The 20,906-nt window shown below is 41.5% G+C and overlaps 1 protein-coding gene across 1 annotated transcript in view; it reads right to left on the bottom strand.

The window, feature by feature from the left end:
- Window positions 1-5,029: 5,029 nt before the first annotated feature.
- P2RX2 (purinergic receptor P2X 2) overlaps window positions 5,030-20,906 on the bottom strand; it is a 71,800-nt gene continuing 55,923 nt past the window's right edge. Inside the window, exons 10-12 of the mRNA XM_077461190.1 lie at window positions 18,297-18,362; window positions 15,124-15,201; window positions 5,030-8,774 (exon numbers count right to left, since the gene is read on the bottom strand). Of these exons, the coding sequence (XP_077317316.1) occupies window positions 8,574-8,774; window positions 15,124-15,201; window positions 18,297-18,362 (345 nt within the window). The 3' untranslated portion in view covers window positions 5,030-8,573. The remainder of the gene's footprint in view (window positions 8,775-15,123; window positions 15,202-18,296; window positions 18,363-20,906) is intronic.

Raw genomic sequence — 20,906 nt, 5'->3', positions numbered from 1 at the left:
GTAAAGAAACACAAGATTAAAAAAACTCATAACAGAAACATCTTTTAACCACACAAAAGAAAAACCACAATACCAATTCAGGGGTTTATCCCTAAAAGTACAAAACAAAAAAAAATGTATATCTATATCCAGGTCCTCTATCATATTCTGAACTTGAAACTTACATCAAACCTTTTTCATAGCCGGGAAACATTGACCAGAATATTCTTACCATGCTTGCAGCTCACTAAGTTCTGCTAACATTGTTTCCCCCAGTGCTATATTTGAGTAACCATGCGTCTATCTCCATTTTGACTCTAAGCAACTGTCCTACATATTGCTTTTTAGTTTCTAGACCCCGCATTTGCGTTTTACACGGGAAATGGGTTTGATTACTATGGGTTCCATGCTGTGGATGGCTACCCCACCTGGCTGAATAACACACATGAAGCCTTGGGGTCGTTTTCGGGTATAATTTCCTTTCGATATCATTATTCGCCGCCCGACAATATTTTGAAATGTGACCCCCCCTTTTACACAAAAAACATTTTAGTTCTGGTTTCCCTGCATAGGCCATTTTTTTAGCATATGGCGCTGGAAACCCACATTGCTGGATAATATTACTGCGATTGGAATGCACAGACTTTACACTTTCGTTGTCTGAGGAGTCATCCGAAGTGTCAACTCCTGAGTCAATTTCAAGTGCAGTTATCCCACCTTTATTTGCTTCTTCCACATCGATTCCCATCACATTACTATCATTTGCAGTGATAATAGCACACGGGTTTTCTTCATATTTCACTTCTGGCTTTTCTATACACTGAGCATGTGTGGAGGGTACCTCCACTATTGCACACTTGGAGGATAATTCCATTATGGCTGCTTGTGCCTTAAGCCTTGTGATACCCTGCAAATTCTCAGCCTCCCTTTGATTCAAAGAGGCAATGCAACTTTCTCTCAATTTACACGTTTGTTCTAATTCATCTAATCTCTGTTGCAATACACATTTCTCAGCCACTAATTGTTTAATCCGACTACAAGCATCCGCATCAGCCTTTTCAATCCTGATTGATATATCACTTACCTGTTCCATCACTTTTTCTCTATCAGCAAACCATTCTAATTCTTTTTGTTCCGCAATTTCTTTCATTCTCATTAACATGGATAAGGCATTGGCCATTCTCTGTTTCCTGCCTTTTTTTGATCTATTAAATATGCGACTGTTATGTGTATTACATTGTTTTAAAAGTTCATTAAACTGATATGTTAATTTACCTTCGTGAGTAAATTGAAATCTAATCCCACCATGCTTGCTAATGAAACCTTCAATGGCTTCCATTGATATGCTAATTAGCCTATCCACACTAGATTGCTCAACCAGTTGCTTAGACAAAAGAAAACAGATAACAAATGGACAAAAAAAAAAAAAAAAAAGATACGAACCGTTTAAATTTCCAGTGACTTGTGGTTCTACAGCATACAAGACACAAGGCACACTCTTAATCAATGCCTTGGTCTTCTATTGGACCAGAGCTATTTCACTCTCACGTGTGTAGAAATAAAAACCTATATTTCCCCCACTTTTTCCTCAAAGATGTATGGTAATTCCTGCCACTCTCTAACCAACACTGTGCATTAGCGATACACTAAACAATCAGATACCAAACACACAAAGACACAGAGGAAGCTGTTTAGAAGCTAGCTTTGACCTGTAGTCCCACTGCACATACAGACAAAAAAAAAAAAAAAAAAAAACAAATACAAATCCGTTTACCCACGAATTTCTTTAGGAGAACACACTCTTATTCAATGTCCTTCTACCCGATAGCAGGTCATAGGGAATTTCTTTTGGGACAGAACGCTTTTTCACAATCACGTGGATATTTCCACTTTTCCCTCAAAATTGTATGATTTATCCTGTCAATCTGCGGTTATATCACATAACCAGGGATGATCAGTCCCTTATCTCGCCAGTGCGCCAATTTACCCTCTGGTTACAGTTTCTGCAGCAAACACAACAATAATGTACATATATATATATATATATATCCGTCACAATTCTCACCAGGTTTTACGCGTGCGTTTATACCAGTGAAATATCTCACAGAATTTTCCTGCTCATCCAAGCGTGGTTTCAGAATTCGCGAGCCAGCGCCAATATTGTCCACACTAGAGATGACTTTCAGTTCTGGGTGTCTGAGCATCTGTGCTTACAGGGACTCAAACAAAAATACTTTAGATTTTTGTGGATTCTGTGTAAAAATAAGTTTTACACGCCTTCTGGGGTGCCAAATGAAGTAACTGATCAACTCAGTCTAGTCTTATTATTATCAGTTATGTATTCCTTTGTTTAGTCCCTATAGTTCAGCTAATCTATCAATCTATTACGCCGAGCACATGTTATTGTTAATACCACAATGCTACCACCCTTGGCTATGAAATCAATACACGTCTAAAGGTCAATTAAATCTTATTTATTTCCCAAGGAAATAATACAGCGTGCATAAGGTATCAATAGAAGTTACAATAATACATAGCATACAATCAAAGTACAATATAAGCCATACTTATCGGACCTTCGCCGCTACAGAGCTCAGGTCGCAACCCTTTTTGTCAAACATACCTCAGCCATACCACACCCCATAGCCCATCCTACTCTTTCCCGTAGACCAATCAGCGTCTCTGGGGCGTCTCCTCCCCCAGGCTAACAGTCCTGCCATACTTGGCCTCTGGGGGCAGTGTTTGCCCATGAATTGCAACTGCTCCGACTGGATTGCTATCTCGTGGCTTGATCTCGGACGCCCCACCAGCTGTCCCCTGTTCTTGCAGACAAGCCGGCGCCATATCATCTTTGAAGTTCAGTACATTCCAGGGGGGCTGAATAGAAACTCATTCTGCTATTCAAATTGTGTCACATTCCTTGCTTTCACACACGTGAAACTGCCTGGCATCACTATGGCTGAGTTCGGCTGTACAAACAGCTGTGTAGATGTATAATAATAATTCCTGTCTGATTCCAACACTCCCCCACCTTCTGAATGCCGCCCGGCATCTGATTCCCATACACTGGAAGTCAACCCAGGTCCCGGGGAGACCCGAATGGGTACGTGTACTCAATTTTATTATGGCGGCAGAGGAATGGATGGCAAAATGCAAAGATAGGTACGATACATTTTATGCTATATGGGCCACCTGGATACATTATACATCTTCTAAAACTCAAACAACATATGTTGCCACGCTGGGGCAAATAGCTCAGTATACCACATATGATTGAAAAGGATGAGACCAAGGTATCCCATTGTCCCCGAACTCCGATGCCAGCTGATGACCCAAACCTACCACTGTTAGCCCTTGTACACACGGTCGGAGATTCCGTCGCAATGTGTCTGATCGGAGCATTTTGTCGGATATTCCGACTGTGTGTGTTCTGCATCGGACTGTTTCCGTCGGAATATCCGTCGGACCAACTTTTCCAACTTGCCGGAAATATTTTCCAGCAAAATGCTCCGATCGGACATACTCCGATCATGTGTAGAGAATTCCGACTGGACAAAGTGCCACGCATGCTCAGATCAAATTCCTAGACCAAAGCTATTGGCTACTAGCGTGAACATAGCCCCGTCGTAACGAAATAACGGCATCATGTCAGATTTTCTGACAACTTTGTCCGACTGTGTGTATACAACAGTTTCTGACAAAATCCGTCGGACAAAATCCGACGGATAAAATCCGACGGATTTGGTTGTCGGAATCTCCGACCGTGTGTACAAGGGCTTATACTAAGCGATAAGTTATAGACATGCCCATTCCTCCCCCTCCCCCCTTTTCATACCTGTCACTTTGGGTCATGCGAAAAACAATAGGTGAAGTGCTGTACTCCACAACTAAACCATAATTCTGTTAAGCGATAAAGGTCCCTGAATCACAAACCCCCCTGAGGTGAGGGAATAACTTGATGAAGTCATATGGAACAAACTGTCTATATGTATCAGGGACCCTTTTCATGCATGTAACCCGAAGCCCCTTACTGTTGTCTTCTTTTATTTCTTGTAACAGTTATGTCGCACTCTGTTTTTCTTCTGACAAAATAAAATAAAGATTATATAAAAAAAATAAAACGCTACAAGTAAATAATTATTATTACTGTTTTTTATTTAATAAATATTCAGATGCAGTTTTAGTAACAATTGCATTAATCCATATAAATATCTTCCCACAGACAACACAGTTATCCACAACTATTTCTTAAAGTTCACAAATGTCAAAGTACAATGCAGTCTTTGCCTAAAACTCTACCAAAAGCATTAGCTCAGTCTTAATACTAACATGATATCAAAGGTATTGAATTACACTATTGATACTGTAGCATTTATAGAAAAAGCTCATTTTATAATTTTAGATACACCATTTAAATTATGGTTTACAGATGTTCCTCTGTATATAACTGCTACTAGCAAACCAATGACATTGGTACCGACGTCCTAATATATGCAGAGTAAACAGATTTCCAAAAAATAAAATAAAAAATCTAAATTAAAAAAAAGAGTTTCTTTATAACCCCACTGTGCAAAATTAAAGGCATTTCCCAATATGGAAAGCATTACTAAGGCTAGGAGCTGCAGCTTACCCTTGCAGAATAAATGTTTCACCATAACACCCAATAACTCCTCACGTGTGACAGTAGGCTGATTTACAACTTTAGAGCAAAAGTGAAGAAGTTGCACTTTGCAACCAATTCCAATTTTTGTTTCATTTTTCAACAGAATGAAAGGTAAATCCTGATTGGTTGCTCTATCTGCCTTCGCTGTGGTTTAAGTAAATCAGCCCCACTGAAAGTTAGCAGATGGATTGCTAAAATTTGTGAACAAATGACAGATGTATGATTCTCTGCTTCTGTCCAGGTCTGAAAGAAATCTATTACTCCAGAATAACATATACAGTATCTCACAAAAGTGAGTACATCCCGCACATTTTTGTAAATATTTTATTATATCTTTTCATGTGACAACATTGCAGAAATTACACTTTGCTACAATGTAGTACTAGTGAGAGTGCAGCTTGTATAGCAGCGTAAATTTGCTGTCCCCTCAAAAAAAACTCAGCACACAGCTATTAATGTCTAAACTGCTGGCAATAAAAGTGAGTACACCCCTAAGTGAAAATCTCCAAATTGGGCCCAATTAGCAATTTTCCCTCCGCCGGTGTCATGTGACTCGTTAGTGTTACAAGGTCTCAGGTGTGAATAGGGAGCAGGTGTGTTACATTTGGTGTTATCGCTCTCACTCTCTCATACTGGTCTTTGGAAGTTCAACATGGCACCTCATGGCAAAGATGACCTAGGCCAGTGATGGCGAACCTTGGCACCCCAGATGTTTTGGAACTACATTTCCCATGATGCTCTGGCACTCTGCAGTGTACTGGAGCATCATGGGAAATGTAGTTCCAAAACATCTGGGGTGCCAAGGTTCGCCATCACTGACCTAGGCTATACAAAGATTGCTAAGATCCTGAAACTGAGCTGCAGCACGGTGGCCAAGACCATACAGTGGTTTAACAGGACAGGTTCCACTCAGAACAGGCCCTGCCATGGTCGAACAAAGAAGATGAGTGCACATGCTCAGCGTCATATCCAGAGGTTGTCTTTGGGAAATAAACATCTAAATGCTGCCAGCATTGCTGCAGAGGTTGAAGGGGTGGGAGGTCAACCTGTCAGTGCTCAGACCACATGCTGCATACTGCATCAAATTGGTCTGCATGGCTGTCATCCCAGAAGAAAGCCTCTTCTAATGATGATGCACAAGAAAGCCTGCAAACAGTTTGCTGAAGACAAACAGACTAAGGACATAGATTACTGGAACAATGTCCTGTAGTCTGATGAGACCAAGATAAACTTATTTGGTTCAGATGGTGTCAAGCGTGTGTGGTGGCAGCCAGGTGAGGAGTACAAAGACAAGTGTGTCTTGCCTACAATCAAGCATAGTGGTGGGAATGTCATGGTCTGGGGCCGGATGAGTGCTTTCGGCACTGGGAAGCTACAGTTCATTGAGGGAACCATGAATGCCAACATGTACTGTGACATACTGAAGCAGAGCATGATACCCTCCCTTCAGAGACTGGGCTGCAGGACAGTATTCCACATGATAACGACCCCAAACACACCTCCAAGATGACCACTGCCTTGCTAAAGCAGCTAGAGGGTAAAGGTGATCCAGACCTAAACCCTATTGGGCATCTGTGGAGCCTCCTCAAATGGAAGGTGGAGGAGCGCAAGGTCTCTAACATCCACCAGCTCTGTGATGTCATCATAGTGGAGTGGAAGAGGACTCCAGTGGCAACCTGTGAAGCTCTGGTGAACTCCATGCCCAAGAGGGTTAAGGCAGTGCTCGAAAATAATGGTGGCCACACAAAATATTGACACTTTGGGCCCAAATTGGACATTTTCACTTAGGGGGGAACTCACTTTTGTTTCCAGCGGTTTAGACATTAAAGCAGAGTTCTGACCGAAATATGACTTTTAAGATAAAAATAACCCTAGAATACTCATGCCTCGTGCAATGTAACAAAGGTATGCTGTAAACTATGCCCAGTTTTATATTTGTGCAGCATCGTTTTCTTGCACAGCGTGACCACCTCAAGAGTGGGCATCTGAAGTCACAGTGTCCTTTTTCCTGGATTCCGTGCATGCTGGCTACCTAGCATGTACCTGTCGATCTTGCGCATGTGCAGTGCGGTATGGCAAGCTGACCAAGATTTTCCATAGACACCAATGTTAAATGTTACTGGAATAGTGCCATGCCAAGCTGACTATGATTTTCCATAGACACCAATGTTAAATGTTACTGGAGCCATGCCATGCCAAGCTCACCAAGAATTTCTATAGACGCTAATGTCAAATGTTACTGGAGCAGTGCCATGCCAAGCTGATCAAGATCTCCCAGGAGCCAATGCAAAACCGGAAATTACGCACGGCACCGTGGCGGCTAAAGGAGGAAGTGAAATTAGATGTAGGCATAAATCATGTAAGTGAACAGAAAAAATAAAAAGAAATTGCCAATTTATTTTAAGAATGCACATTAGTACTGCATGGTGGGGAATGAAAAATGTGGGTGGAACTACGCTTTAATGGCTGTGTGTTAAGTTATTTTGAGGGAACAGCAAATTGACACTGTTATACAAGCTGTACACTCACTACTTTACATTGTAGCAAAGTGTAATTTCTTTAGTGTTGTCACATGAAAACATATAATAAAATATTTACAAAAATGTGACGGGTGTACTCAATTTTGTGAGATACTGTATACTTAAATACTGTTCTGCTTTTTACATTTTTTTATATCTTGAATTAAACAACCCAGTGATGAAAAATACCGCTTAAATAACTGCCTTTTAATATAGATCCTTAACCTTCTATATGGTAGATGCATTTGAAGCTCTTTCAATGACCATTTATTCTGCTAATTAGAAGATCACATATTTTCCACAGGATGATCACTTCAGCATGTCGATATTTTATCCTATACCTAGCTCAGTCCAAAACTGAATTTTGAAGAATTTTACTTTTGGTCAATGTTTACAATTCAAACGTCATGTTGAATGTACGGAAACATAGCATGTATTCAGAGTGTAATGACATCTATAGTTTATTATTTTGCATGGAAGTTCATTATAGGCACTCTAATACCACAAGGATTCTTATAATTGATTTAAGTACACATCTCGGCACTTACAGACAAGAAGAAAGAAGTAAGGGAAGGGCAGTGAGCAAATAAGGAGGTAATGGAGGTAAATCTGAGACCACAAAGTCCAATCCTTATAATAATTACTGTGAAATCTTGTTATCTACTAAGAGAGATCATTACTCTTCACTTCCCTGCTCATGGATCCCAAGAGAGACATGGAGTCCAGTACTTAACAAAGAGAAAAGAATAGAAGCAGAGTACATAAAAGGCTGTTTGATATAGTATCATAAAAAATTAGGGAGTGAAGCCAGCGAACTGCAAAATAACGGTCCTACAAATTATAAACGCAAAAAGATTACAAAAGAACATCAGAGTTAAAGGAAAACACAGGTTATTGTCGAGAATGAGAACCCCACGTAAGTACTATGTATCCTGCACTAGAAAGATAACAGGTGGAACGTCAAGATGCTAAGGATGGGACAGACCTTTTTTATTTTTTATTTTTTATAAATCAACCCTACTGTAAAATAGGCTATGGGTGTGAAGTTAGAAGAGAATTGTTTGAAAAAGAGAAATAAGAATGGTCATCTCCTCTCATTAATGCTGGTGGTCCATTTTTAAGTGCACTATTACTACTGTCTCAGCCCAGAGGATTACAGTATCCTTTCTGACTCATCTGAGTGCTCTTTTATCCTTATATCCAGCCCCCAATACTTGTTAAATAGTTCATTTTTCTCATCTGCAGTATGCCTCCCTCTTCCACCTTCAGACTCCTCAGCCTTTTGATGGACTGTACATAGCTCCAGTCCTTTTCCAAAATGCTTGCAATTTCCTGAGTTTTATGTAAATGTTTTCCAGTAAAACATTTTGGCCAACAGTTCAAGAGGCAATAGAGGGACTTGGTGTGAAATATCAGCTCCCAGGTACAGACTCTGTCCTCTCACTCCATGCCTGTTGTTGTCCATTTTCCTGAGTGTTGCTTTCAACTCTTGGGCTGTTGTCCTTGTATGGAGGGTCATGATTAGTACAGAGAGATTCAGAAGAAGCTGGCGAGTCTTGTGGGGAGCTGGCTGTAGTAACTGTTGCAGTATGGGTCTCTTCCAGTTTCCAGACCTGCAGTATAATTAAAATATGAATGCTGGGTCTGTGTGAACATTACATTGATAATTGTAACCCAAAAACTTTTCTGTTTCAATAGTTTTTATTCGTTTTTAACAAGTGGCTAACAGACAAGGTTATTGCAGAAGTTAGCTCACAAGGAAAGAAAATAAGAAAAAAAAAAGAGAGCTAACACAACACGAGTGAATAAGTACTAAGGGTCCTGAAGATGTTCCCCACAACTATGGGGCATCCCCTGGACCAGAGGCGCCCCCTGATCCATGCGCCTGGACCCTAATCTACATGCAGGGTGCATGGATTCCAATGGATTATTTTTTTTTTTTTAGGAGTACATAATTAGAGCACAAGGCTCTAATTGGCTTCAAAAAAGGGTAGACTCGCGGCACGGAGCACTCATGGACTTTCTCGGAGCCTCTGGCCAACGCTCTTACTAGATGGTGTTTGGACTGTAGCTGGAAGAGGACCTGTCACTGGCAGCAGACCAAGGTTAGTGCATGTAGCCCTGTGTGTCACTTGTCAGATGGCACCAGGCTGAATAGCTGCCCAGTGCCCTGTCTAATTAGCAATCTGTGCTGGTGACAGAAGAGCTGTGCCTTTCATCTGGGACCTGACCGCTGAAATTGGGGCATGGGTTATGTTAAGTTGGGCATGCACGGATCAGAATGAAGAAGAAAGTGGGTTGCCAGCAGTAGGCATCCCATCCTGCCACTGACCCCTGTCATATGTATACAAGTGATAAAAGGGAATGGGAACTACTAATAACATTGTATACATTTTTTAACAGGTCATCTTCCAGTCCACTCTAACATTCTTCATTATGTTTCTATAACATGTTGGATCAGCAAGGATCTATAGGAACTGAGCAAACAATATGGATCTTTATTAACATACATGATTACTGTATCAATACTTTGAGTCATATAGCATTGTGCAGCTGTGCCTAGATCTGCTGGCTTCACATATAGAAATATATGTCTGTGGCTGGCGATCAATAGCAGAATCTGGACCATTACTTGTAAATCTGAATTATCTATCAGTGTCTCTGACATTTTATCCATGCCAAAACTTCAACAACTGCCCCTTAACTTGTGGATGGAAATTTTGACATACATAAAGCACTTCGCCCTGAGCCCACCCAGTTGTGTGACAATAGCCAATTAATATTCGCTATTGTCTTCCTGATTCTCCTCCCAGCCAATCAGGAAGCTTGTCCTGAGATCGGATTGGCCTAAGCGGTCTCAGGACGCACTTCCTGTTCAGCTGGGAGGAGAAGCAACAGCCAGGCTCTTCCTTCCCCCTGCCTCCTAAGGTTAGTCCATCAAAGGGCTGTTCCCGTCTGCCCTCCGTCCAGGATTTTCAGTCTGCCTTTGTTGCCAGCCTTAGGTGTAAGTTCCTGCAAGCACATTTGTGATCTGCAGGGAATCCCCAGTTCTGCTATTTTTAAGGAGATTGCTAGCATTTTGTTTGCTGTTCCCCACCCCTCTGTGGGACTGCTTTTGAATATCCCGAGTAGGGATGAGCCCACGGTTTGAGTCAAATGTAAGTTCGACTCGAACATCGGGTGTTCGTTTGTTCTCAAACTAACTGAACATATTGGGCGTTCGCAGCAAATTAGAGCACTGCAGAATGCCCCATAATGCACTGCGAGTTCGCAGTGCATTGACGTGTGAGGATTGGCCAAAGCATTCCCCCTGACCTGCATGCTTTGGCCAATCACAGCGCACTCTACTACGAGAGCCCCACACTATATAAGGCTGCTTACACTGCGGCCACATATATGTGTGTGGACAGAGATAGATTGAGCTAGATTAGGCAGGCAGGTTAGTTAGTGGCGTGCAGGCAGTGTACAGTGTCTTGCAAAAAGTATTCACCCCCCTTGGCTTTTTGCCTATTTTGTTACATTACAGAATTTAGTTCAATGCTTTTTTAATCTGAATTGTATGTGATGGATCAAAACACAATAGTCTAAGTTGGTGAAGTAAAATTATATATATACACACACCTTTTTGAAAGGCCCCAGAGGCTGCAACACCTAAGCAAGAGGCACCACTAACCAAACACTGCCATGAAGACCAAGGAACTCTCCAAACAAGTAAGGGACAATGTTGTCGAGAAGTACAGGTTTAGGTTATAAAAAAAATATCCAAATCTTTGATGATCCTTAGGAGCACCATCAAATCTATCATAACCAAATGGAAAGAACATGGTACAGCAGCAAACCTGCCAAGAGACAGCCACACACCAAAACTCACGGCCACACACCAAAACTCACGGACCAGGAAAGAAGGGCATTAATCAGAGAAGTAGCACAGAGACCTAAGGTAACCCTGGAGGAGCTGCAGAGTTCCACAGCAGAGACTGGAGTATCTGTACATAGGACGACAATAAGCCATGCACTCCATAGAGTTGGGCTTATGGCAGAGTGGCCAGAAGAAAGCCATTACTTTCAGCAAAAATCAAAATGGCACGTTTTGAGTTTGGGAAAAGACATGTGGGAGACTCCCAAAATGTGCAGAGGAAGGTACTCTGGTCTGAGGAGACTAAAATTTTACTTTTTGGCCATCAAAGAAAACGTTATGTCTGGCGCAAACCCAACACCACAGTGAAACATGGTGGAGGCAGCATCATGCTGTGGGGATGTTTTTCAGCAGTTGTGACTGGGAAACTCGTCAGAGTTGAGGGAAAGATGGATGGTGCTAAATACAGGGATAATCTTGAGCAAAACCTGAACCACTCTGTGTGTGATTTGAGGCTAGGACGGAGGTTCACCTTTCAGCAGGACAATGGCCCCAAACACACTGCTAAAGCAACACTTGAGTGGTTTAAGGGGAAACATGTAAAAGCCCAGACCTCAATCCAATAGAAAATCTGAGGTCAGACTTAAGGATTGCTGTTCACAAGACCAAACCATCCAACTTGAAGGAGCTGGAGCAGTTTTGCAAGGAGGAATGGGCAAAAATTCCAGTAGTAAGATGTGGCAAGCTCATAGAGACTTATTCAAAGCGACTTGGAGCTGTGATAACCGCAAAAGGTGGCTCTACAAAGTATTTTTTTATATTTATTTTTATATTTTTAAAGGGTGAATAGTTATGCACATTGACATTTTCTGTTATTTTGTCCTATTTGTTGTTTGCTTTACAATAAAAAAAAATCTTCAAAGTTGTGGGCATGTCCTGTAAATTAAATGATGCAAATCCTCAAACAATCCATGTTAATTCCAGGTTGTGAGGCAACAAAACACGAAAAATGCCAAGGGGGGTGAATATTTTTGTAAGGCACTGTATTTTATATATATATATATATATATATATTGGGGTCCCCCCAAAGCACCTTGTTACCATGTTGATGGGGACAAGGGCCTCATCTCCACAACTTCTTCCAGGTGCCTGTGGGAGTCTGCGAAACAAGGGGGCCCCCAGATCCCAACCCCCACATGTGAATGGATATGGGGTACATGGCACACAATACCCATTCACCAAAAAACGTTTCAAAAAAGTAAAAATGACAGAAGATAATTTTGGACAATTCCTTTATTAAAGAGCACCCCAAAGCAGCCTCTTCATGTTGAGGGCATGTGGCCTGGTATGGTTCAGGAGGGGGGATTCTCGCTCATCCCCCCTACCCTGGCCTTCCAGGTTGTATGCTTGAATAAAGGTCTGTATGGATTTTGGGGGGCCCCCCTACGTCTTTTTTTTTTTACATTTTGGTGCGGGATTCCCCTTAAAATCCATACCAGACCTCAAGGGTCTGGTATGGATTTTGCGGGGGCCCCCACGCCATTTAAAAAAATAACTGGTGTAGAGTTCCCCTTAATAACCATACCAGACCTACAAGACTTCCTGTGCTACTCTGTGCTTATGATATGCTACGTATTCCTTGGTACTGGTGCAGTGCACCATTGTGGGAGGTGCTGGATAATACAGTCCAATCTCTCTCCTTAGAACACACACAGCCAGGCACACATGATTTTTTTCATTTTTCTACAAGAAGTTCAGAAGGTTCAGAAACAGTCTAAGGGTTCTTTTTGTTTTGTTTTTGGATTTATGAAATGGGATAGGAAAAGAGACCATGGGATACCCTGAAAATAGTGGAACTGGATAACTTGAAGACTCCTCAATTCCTGGCTGCACTGCATGAACTGCTGGTTACAGTGTACAAAGTTGCTGGCTGCACTGTACACACTGAATGTCCCACAGAATCTCTATGCTGCTGGTGACCTGTACTCTGTCTAGAGGTAAAAGCTTCACACAGCCACTTTCCTTCAGCATTGGGGTCTTTTGCTCACATGACCACAGGATCATCCATTGCCTCCTAATGATATCCATCAAGCTATTCCCAGCGAGGGAGATGTAGACTCACACCACCCTAGGACAGCTGGACTCTTTCCCACCAACTTTCTCCTGGCTCTATCCAGTGAGCTTCCCCCAGACCCAACTTGATCCCTGGACACGTATCAGCAGTATCTGCAAATAGTTTTCCTCAAGGCTTTTTCTAGGGTCCTGCAACAGGGGGCAGAGCCCTACACAGGTGTCTCCTCCTGCAGGACTGGACAAAGGAACACTGCCCTTTGCTGCTCAGGCCCCAGACTGTTTATGGGCTTTCTCACCACCTTCTGGGCACACCTCCCCAGGGATTGACTGGAGTCCCATAAATATTTAGGCAGCCTGCTCTGTTCTTCCAACCACTATAGCGCCCGAATCTTCTAGAAGACAGGGGAAAGTAAAAGAGCAGCAGCCTGTGAAACACTAAGCAGCTTTAATTATCAACCCCCTGCTCCCCTGATTACATGGGAGCTGGGCTACATTTACCTAGCAGCCTGTGCTACACTAGAAGGGTGCTACATCGAAATGCCGCAAAAAGAGTCATGCTGGATGCAGTAGGTGTTATCCTGGGCTGGCCTACAATTTTTTGTTTACCAGTGTCCATTTCTCTTGTGGAGGGCAGTTTAACCTGACAGTGCAAAACTTCAAATGTCTCCATGAAAAGGATTTTAGACTGAGTACAAAAATCCTATTTGATCCAGATTGCTCCCACGACACAGGGATTACAGAGCATTTTGGATCTTCTAAAGGCAAACCACAGCAAAAGCTGTTTTAATCAACACTCTCTCTCTCTATTTGAAAATATGTACAGAGTAGTCTGAACAGGCAGGAAGGCTTGAGAGCCCATGACCTATTTAGTCGTGTATGTATATCTAAATTTGAGCTTTTTTAGAAAGTATTCATATTCAGTATTTAATATTAGTGCACAAAAGGGTGATGAATAATATTAATGTTAATAATGATAGTCACTCCTTAATCTTTAATACCAACATTTCAACAATTTTAGAGCACTAACGACACTTTAGAACCTAAGAAATAAGCAAAAAGCCTACTGAACTTCATATTATGCAAATCTGGTTGCAAACCATCAATTGTGTTGCGCTCCCAAATAGAGCAAAACAATTACTGAATACACAACCTATATCTTAAAGGCAGGTATCGTGAATATAATAGTGTAAATAATAGTGTAAATAAAAACTAAGAGCAGATAAAGCAAAGTGCATACGTGCATAACATATCTAGATGTTAAAATTAGGCTTAAAAATAATAAACGAGTAATTCATATGTCAACGACAATAGTGCTGTGGTAAAAACAGTGATCCACAAAAAAGAATACAGGCTGCTAAAGTGCATGTAGCAAAACAGCTTCAAAACCAATTGGGTTTAATCAAAGTGACCAATAGATAGTCCAATCGTGAATGGTATAGTGAAATATCACAACCAGATGCAAATAAATTGTGCAGGTGTGTGTTCACAGTGCCAAGCCAACTCTCTCCGTTTGGGTGATCTCCACGTGTTAATACTGGGCACACCAGGTAATTACCTTACTGCTGTAAGGTATACAGCAAAATAGCCTCTAGTAGGGAACACTTGGATTCAGGAGAGAAACAGGGGGAGCTTCACACTTCTCTAGCGTCACCGTCATCCATCAAAATCCTCCGTGGATAATGTCAGCATATACACTCAGGGAATAGATAGAATCCACCATAGTGTAGTAGATTTAAATAATGTCAAGTTTATTCAAACAATATTAAACTACTCACAAAACTTAGGGGGGACAGAGCGCACAGCAAACAAACCAACGAGCGTACCGCTCAGGTGTAGACGTCACTTCCGGTATCCTACGCGTTACGTCACTTCCCGTGGACATCCCAGTTGAAGTCACGGGAAGTGGCTCCCCCTGTTTCTCTCCCATTCAGATAGAATTTTGCTTTTTATTCTTTATATACAGCGCAGGAGCCCCTATATACACAAACCATCAATTGTGTTGAGTTCCAATTTGTACAATGCTATCTACTCACCTTGTCATATTTTCGCAGGCTGTACATGTGATCTTTGTTCATGAAAGTCAGCAGTATCCAGTCACAGAAGACAGACCCCTAATGGAAGTTGAATAAAGAAAATCTACTAAACATTGATTCACTTGGGGATTGCTATCAATGCTCACCACTAAAATATATACCATGGCTTACAGAACATCCAAAGTACAATAGGTGGGGGTCATAATGAAAATGAATACTTCAAGAATAGATCATGTGTGGATAATAATAGCACAGAGAATCTAATATGTGGACATGTTATAAATATAAAAGCAGAAGAGGTTAAAGTGAACCAATAATTTTTAAAGCTTAAGTGTAGACCGATATAAAGACCTTTTAATGCAGTTACCTATTTAATCAACCGCTTAAATGTATTTTTAGCCTACTGTAATCCCCTGCACATCTTTATTTAGACTAGTAGAGGTATGGCCAGAACTGTAAGCCATTTAGGCTTTATTACCTTTTGCAGTGCTGTGAAATGAACAAATGGCACTCGCTGATCAGAAAGGTCTCTGTTTCTGGTAAACATATCGTACAGTAATGCCGCGTACACACGATCGGACTTTCTGGCAGACTTGGTCCGGCGGACCGGAATCCGTCGGACAATTCGATCATGTGTGGGCTCCAGTGGACTTTTTTTCCCAAAAGTCCGGCGGACCTCTACCGAAAGTCCGTCGGGAAGACCGTTGGACCTAGACTGTTGAAAAGTCTGGTCGTGTGTACACGGCATTAGAGCACAGATTGGAAGGAGTGGGAGAACCAGCTTTGCTTCACAATTCTTGTTTGCACCAGAAAGAATGCTTATGTTTTTCCACCAACTTTTTCACATTGGAGATTGTGGTGGATGGTGTGATTCAATTTCACTTGTATTTATATTGGACATTTGTTTGTGTATATTAAAGCAACATTGTACAAAGATAATCGGCATTTAGATTTTTTTTTATTAACCTAACCACTTGCCTACTGGGCACTTTTACCCCCTTCCTGCCTAGGCCAATTTTCAGTTTTCAGCCCTGTCACACTTTGAATGACAATTGAGCAGTCATGCAACACTGCACCCAAATGAAAATTTTAGCTTTTTTCACACAAATAGAGCTTTCTTTTGGTGGTATTTAATCCCCACTGGATTTTTATTTATTTTTTGCTTTTTTGAAAAAAAGAAAGTTTTTGTCAGTAAATTTTGTAAATAAGTAATTTTACTCCTTCACTGATGATCGCTGATGAGCACTGATGAGGGATCACTTATGGGTTCTGATTAGGTGGCACTGATTGCCTCAGTCTGCTGATTGCCTCAGCCTACTGTAATCCCTTGCACATCTTTATTTAGACTAGTAGAGGTATGGCCAGAACACTGACACTGATAGGTGACACTGATATGCAACACTGATGAGCACTGATAGGCGGCACTGAAGGGCACTGAGTAGGTGGCACTGATGAGGAGGCACTAATATGCTCACTGATGGGCACCAATAGGTGGCACTTATATGTCGCACTGATGAGCACTCATGGGCACTGATAGGTGGCACCGATGAGCACTGATAGACAGCACTGATGGGCAATGATAGCCGGCACGGATAGGTGGCACTACTGGGCACTGATAGGCAGCACTGATAGGCGTCACTGATGAGCACTGAAATGCAGCACTGACTAGCATCACTAATGGACACTGATTGACATCACTGATGGGCACTACTGGGTCTGTACTGTAATCAGGGCACTGATGGTCATTGCCCTGATTACTGATAAATGGCACTTCCTTGTTTGCATTTGACAGGCTGTGATTGAACACAGCCGATTACATAGGTAAAGAGCCCCATCATTGGCTCTTTACTGAGATTCAGAGTCGCGCCATATCCTAGAAACACCGCAAGACCAGTGGTTCTTGGGCGCCGTCATATGACGTTGTCCCAGAACGAAAGCCATTTTACTATACAGCGGGCGGAAAGTGGTTAATTTATGGTTTTAAATGTTCACATGTGCAGTTATTTTTCCATATATGATTTAAGTGTGCACTATTTATATTTTTATTCTTGTACTCTAATACAGGAGATGTTTTACTGGCCAGATCACCAGGTGAAAACAGAGGAAAAAAGCCTAAAAATAGAAATCTAATGTAGCCACCACATCTAATGATTGATAAGTTGCAATATAATAAATTTTTGGTTTAGGGTTTAAAATTTGAAGTTGGGGCACTTTACATTTAGGAATTAGAATTTGTTTTGCCTAAAATACAGTTCAAACTATTCTGGTATATGTCACCTATTATGATACAAACAAGAATGAAATGTAGCAATAACCCCCAAAGGAGCTGCTGGTTTTATTAGGCTTACAGTTACCTTCTTGACTGCTTCTCCGTCTAGGGTTTCCCGTGGTAAATGGGCCAAAGAAATGTGGAAACTGACACTGAATCCACCCAGCTAGACTGCGTTCTCAAACCTGCCGGCGGCGACACCTGCGGTCAAGGAGAACCCAGTGCAACCCAGCCAGACTGGTACTGAAACCATATATTTAGTAAAATTAGCCCCAAAACCCAACTATGGTTTCAGGAGAATTAACTTTCAAAAACATATAGCATATCAGGAGCCAGCGCTACAAAAATAATATAGTTTTAGAACCATGTAGCTTTACTATTACCTTCTAAATGTGGGACCTGACCAATATGAAGGCTTAATAATCGGACAGTTAATATAGCGTCTCCTCCTGAGCTCTTCAGCTTTTTTTTTCGTTAAGCCCAGTGGGTTCCACGAACAAAAAACCTGCTAGTGTGTACTAGGCTTAATGCTTGGTCTTGGTCTCCTACTGTGGTCTCCTGTGAAACACTGTATCTTCACATCATACTGTCTGGTTAAAATGATGGAATCTCTGTGCTTTTGAAATGCAAGTCTCATTATTTTTATTTGGTGAGTCTCTTGATCATGATCATTTTCCAAAGAGCCAGCATGCGTTCTCTATGTAATCCAATAAATGGGGGTACCTGGTTCAGATACAGTATAACTCCAACAGTAACAATTTGTTTTTGTTTTCCCCAGCCTCAGGGTGTAAATTAAATGATATATACAGTATTCCATTCTACTGTACATTGCTGCTTGTTGGGTGAATAAACTTTAAAAAGTTTGAACAGGTTATACTTATACAGAAATATGGTTTATACTTACAACACCAATAGATGTCAGGGCAGTGGCCAGATTAATGATAGTTGGGATGAGACTAAACTTGCCAGCCTGCAGGATAAAAGATTTTAAGAGATGTTAACATTTGTTATGTTACTTTGTGTTTTTGATTTTCTCCAGATTCAATTTTTGGGGCACACTTTCAGGGATCTACCTCCTTCTTTTCAGTTTTTAAAGTAACTGCAGGAATATCCTGTGTGTTATAATTACTCGTTATAATAGGTTAACATGCATATTTTCGTCATCTTAACCACTTAAGGACCGAGCCGAGCCTCTTTTTTCTAGAAAATTACTTAGAGCCCCCAAACATTATATGTATTTTTTTCTAACACCCTAGAGAATAAAATGGCGGTCGTTGCAATACTTTCTGTCATACCGTATTTGCGCAGCGGTCTTACAAGTGCACTTTTATGGGAAAAAACACATTTTTGAATTAAAAAATAAGACAACAGTAAAGTTATCCCAATTTTTTTTTTAGATTGTGAAAGATAATATTACGCCGAGCAAATTGATACCTAACATGTCACATTTCAAAATTCAAAATTTCTTATTTATTTTACTTTTCATTTTTTATTTTGACAGTTTAAAAAAAAATAATTTGGTAACTTTTATTCCTATTACAAGGAATGTTAACATCCCTTGTAAAAGAAAAAAGCATGACAGAACCTCTTAAATAAGAGATCTGGGGTTAAAAAATAAAATAACAATTCTCCTTTAAGAACTATGGGCGGAAGGGACATTTGACGTTGCTTCCGCCCTCCCATGCCATGGAGCTGAGCAGGGGCCATCTTCCCCTCAGTCAGTAGCTAGGCACCCACGGGAGAGGATGCAATCGTCTCCGCCGCTACTGGGGGGTCCAGTAAGCAGCGGAGACGACTGAAGCACAGCAGGAGGGGGCAGGCACCTCTTCCGCCGCCAATAAAAGTGATCTTGTGGTGAATCCACTTCGGAGACCACTTTTATCCTAAAGAGAAACACACGGCGTTCTTGAAAATACCAGGGTTATGGCAGCTAGCTGTTGCCATGACCTCGGTATTTAGCGCCAAAGTACAGATGTACGGTACGTTGTTTTGCGTGAAGTGATTAATATTTATTTTTCATGTGTAATTTATAAATTATTGCTAAAATGCAAAAATTAATTAGGGCTTGTTCACACGTGCGTCAATGCCCTGTGTTTATGAGGCATTTATTCAGCATTTTTAAAGCCTCATAACAGCCCTTCAATGCCTGCCATGAATATTACAATGGTACCACACAGCAATCTTTACACGTTACGCGTTGTGTTGTGTCGGGCTAAAAATTAAGCAGCATGTCACTTTCATGAGGCATTAACAATTGTCAGCCATCTAAATTGCAATGGTATTGCTCTGTAATTGCACCTTAAAGTGGCTGTAAACTCTCTAAAAAAACAAACAAAAAAAAAAACAACCTGCAAGACAAAGGATGCATACTAGCTCATTATGAAATACTTACCTTAGAACAATGCTGTCGCAGTGGTCCTTGTACACCGTAATTTCCTGGTTCACAGGCTCTGGCGCTCTGATTGGATGGAGCCACAATGATGTCAGTCCCATGCATGCGCGCGGGTGCCGCCGGTCACGGCACAGCTACTGAAGAAACGTCACGAGCGAGCCGTTACTTCAGTGCACATGTGCCGCGATATGGTGAATATCTCCTAAATGGTGCAAGTTTAGGAGGTATTTACGGTACCCACAGGTAAGCCTTACTACCGTAGGTAAAAGTGGTAGTAAAGGGTTTATAACCACTTTAAAGGAGTTGTAAAGGCAGAAGGTTTTTTTTATCTTAAAGCCTTCTGTGCGTAGCAGCCACCCCCCCCCCCCCCCCCAGCATTCCCTAATACTTACCTGAGCCCCATCTCTGTCCAGTGATGTCAATGAGTCCCTCAGCCATTCGGGACTCTCCTCCTGATTGGCTGAAACACAGCAGTGGCATCATTGTCTCCCGTGATTGTCAATCAGGAGAGAGAGGGGCGGGGTCAAATGGCAGGTCCATGTCTGAATGGACACACAGAGCTGTGGCTCGGCTTGGGTGCCCCCATAGTAAGCTACTTGCTGTGGGGACACTCAACAGGAGGGAGGGGCCAGGAGCAGCGAAGAGGGACCAGAGAAGAGGAGGATCCAGGCTGCTCTGTGCAGAACCATTACACAGAGCATTTATGTATAACATGTTTGTTATTTAAAAAAAAAAAATCCCTTTAACGGCTCTTATAAATGTTATGGTGCGTTAGTGAAGCATTTATAAAGTGTTAGTTGGGCACTGGGAGAGAGACAGTAGAGGCTCCTATATCCCATAATGTACTGGAGAGTAATAGAGAAATAGTTTGCCAGAGAATCTTTGAGTGCCCATATCTCAGTAATTTATAAGGAAGGGAAAGATCCAGCGTCTTGCGGTAACTATAGACCAATATCACTTCTAAATATAGATTTGAAAATTTACACTAAGATCATAGCTACCAGGCTAGCAGAACATCTTCAACACCTAATACACCTTGACCAGGTAGGCTTTATCCCCTCTAGGGAAGCAAGGGACAGTACCACTAAGGTGCCGAACCTGATACATGTTGCGTCAACCACA

This window comes from Lithobates pipiens, unplaced genomic scaffold (assembly GCF_037356315.1).
Source record: "Lithobates pipiens isolate NorthernLeopardFrog02 unplaced genomic scaffold, aLitPip1_a1.2 Scaffold_3, whole genome shotgun sequence".
NCBI classification, from domain to species: Eukaryota; Metazoa; Chordata; class Amphibia; order Anura; family Ranidae; genus Lithobates; species Lithobates pipiens.
The sequence above is the reverse complement of the archived record's forward strand: the minus strand, read 5'-3'. Positions and strand labels throughout refer to the sequence as shown.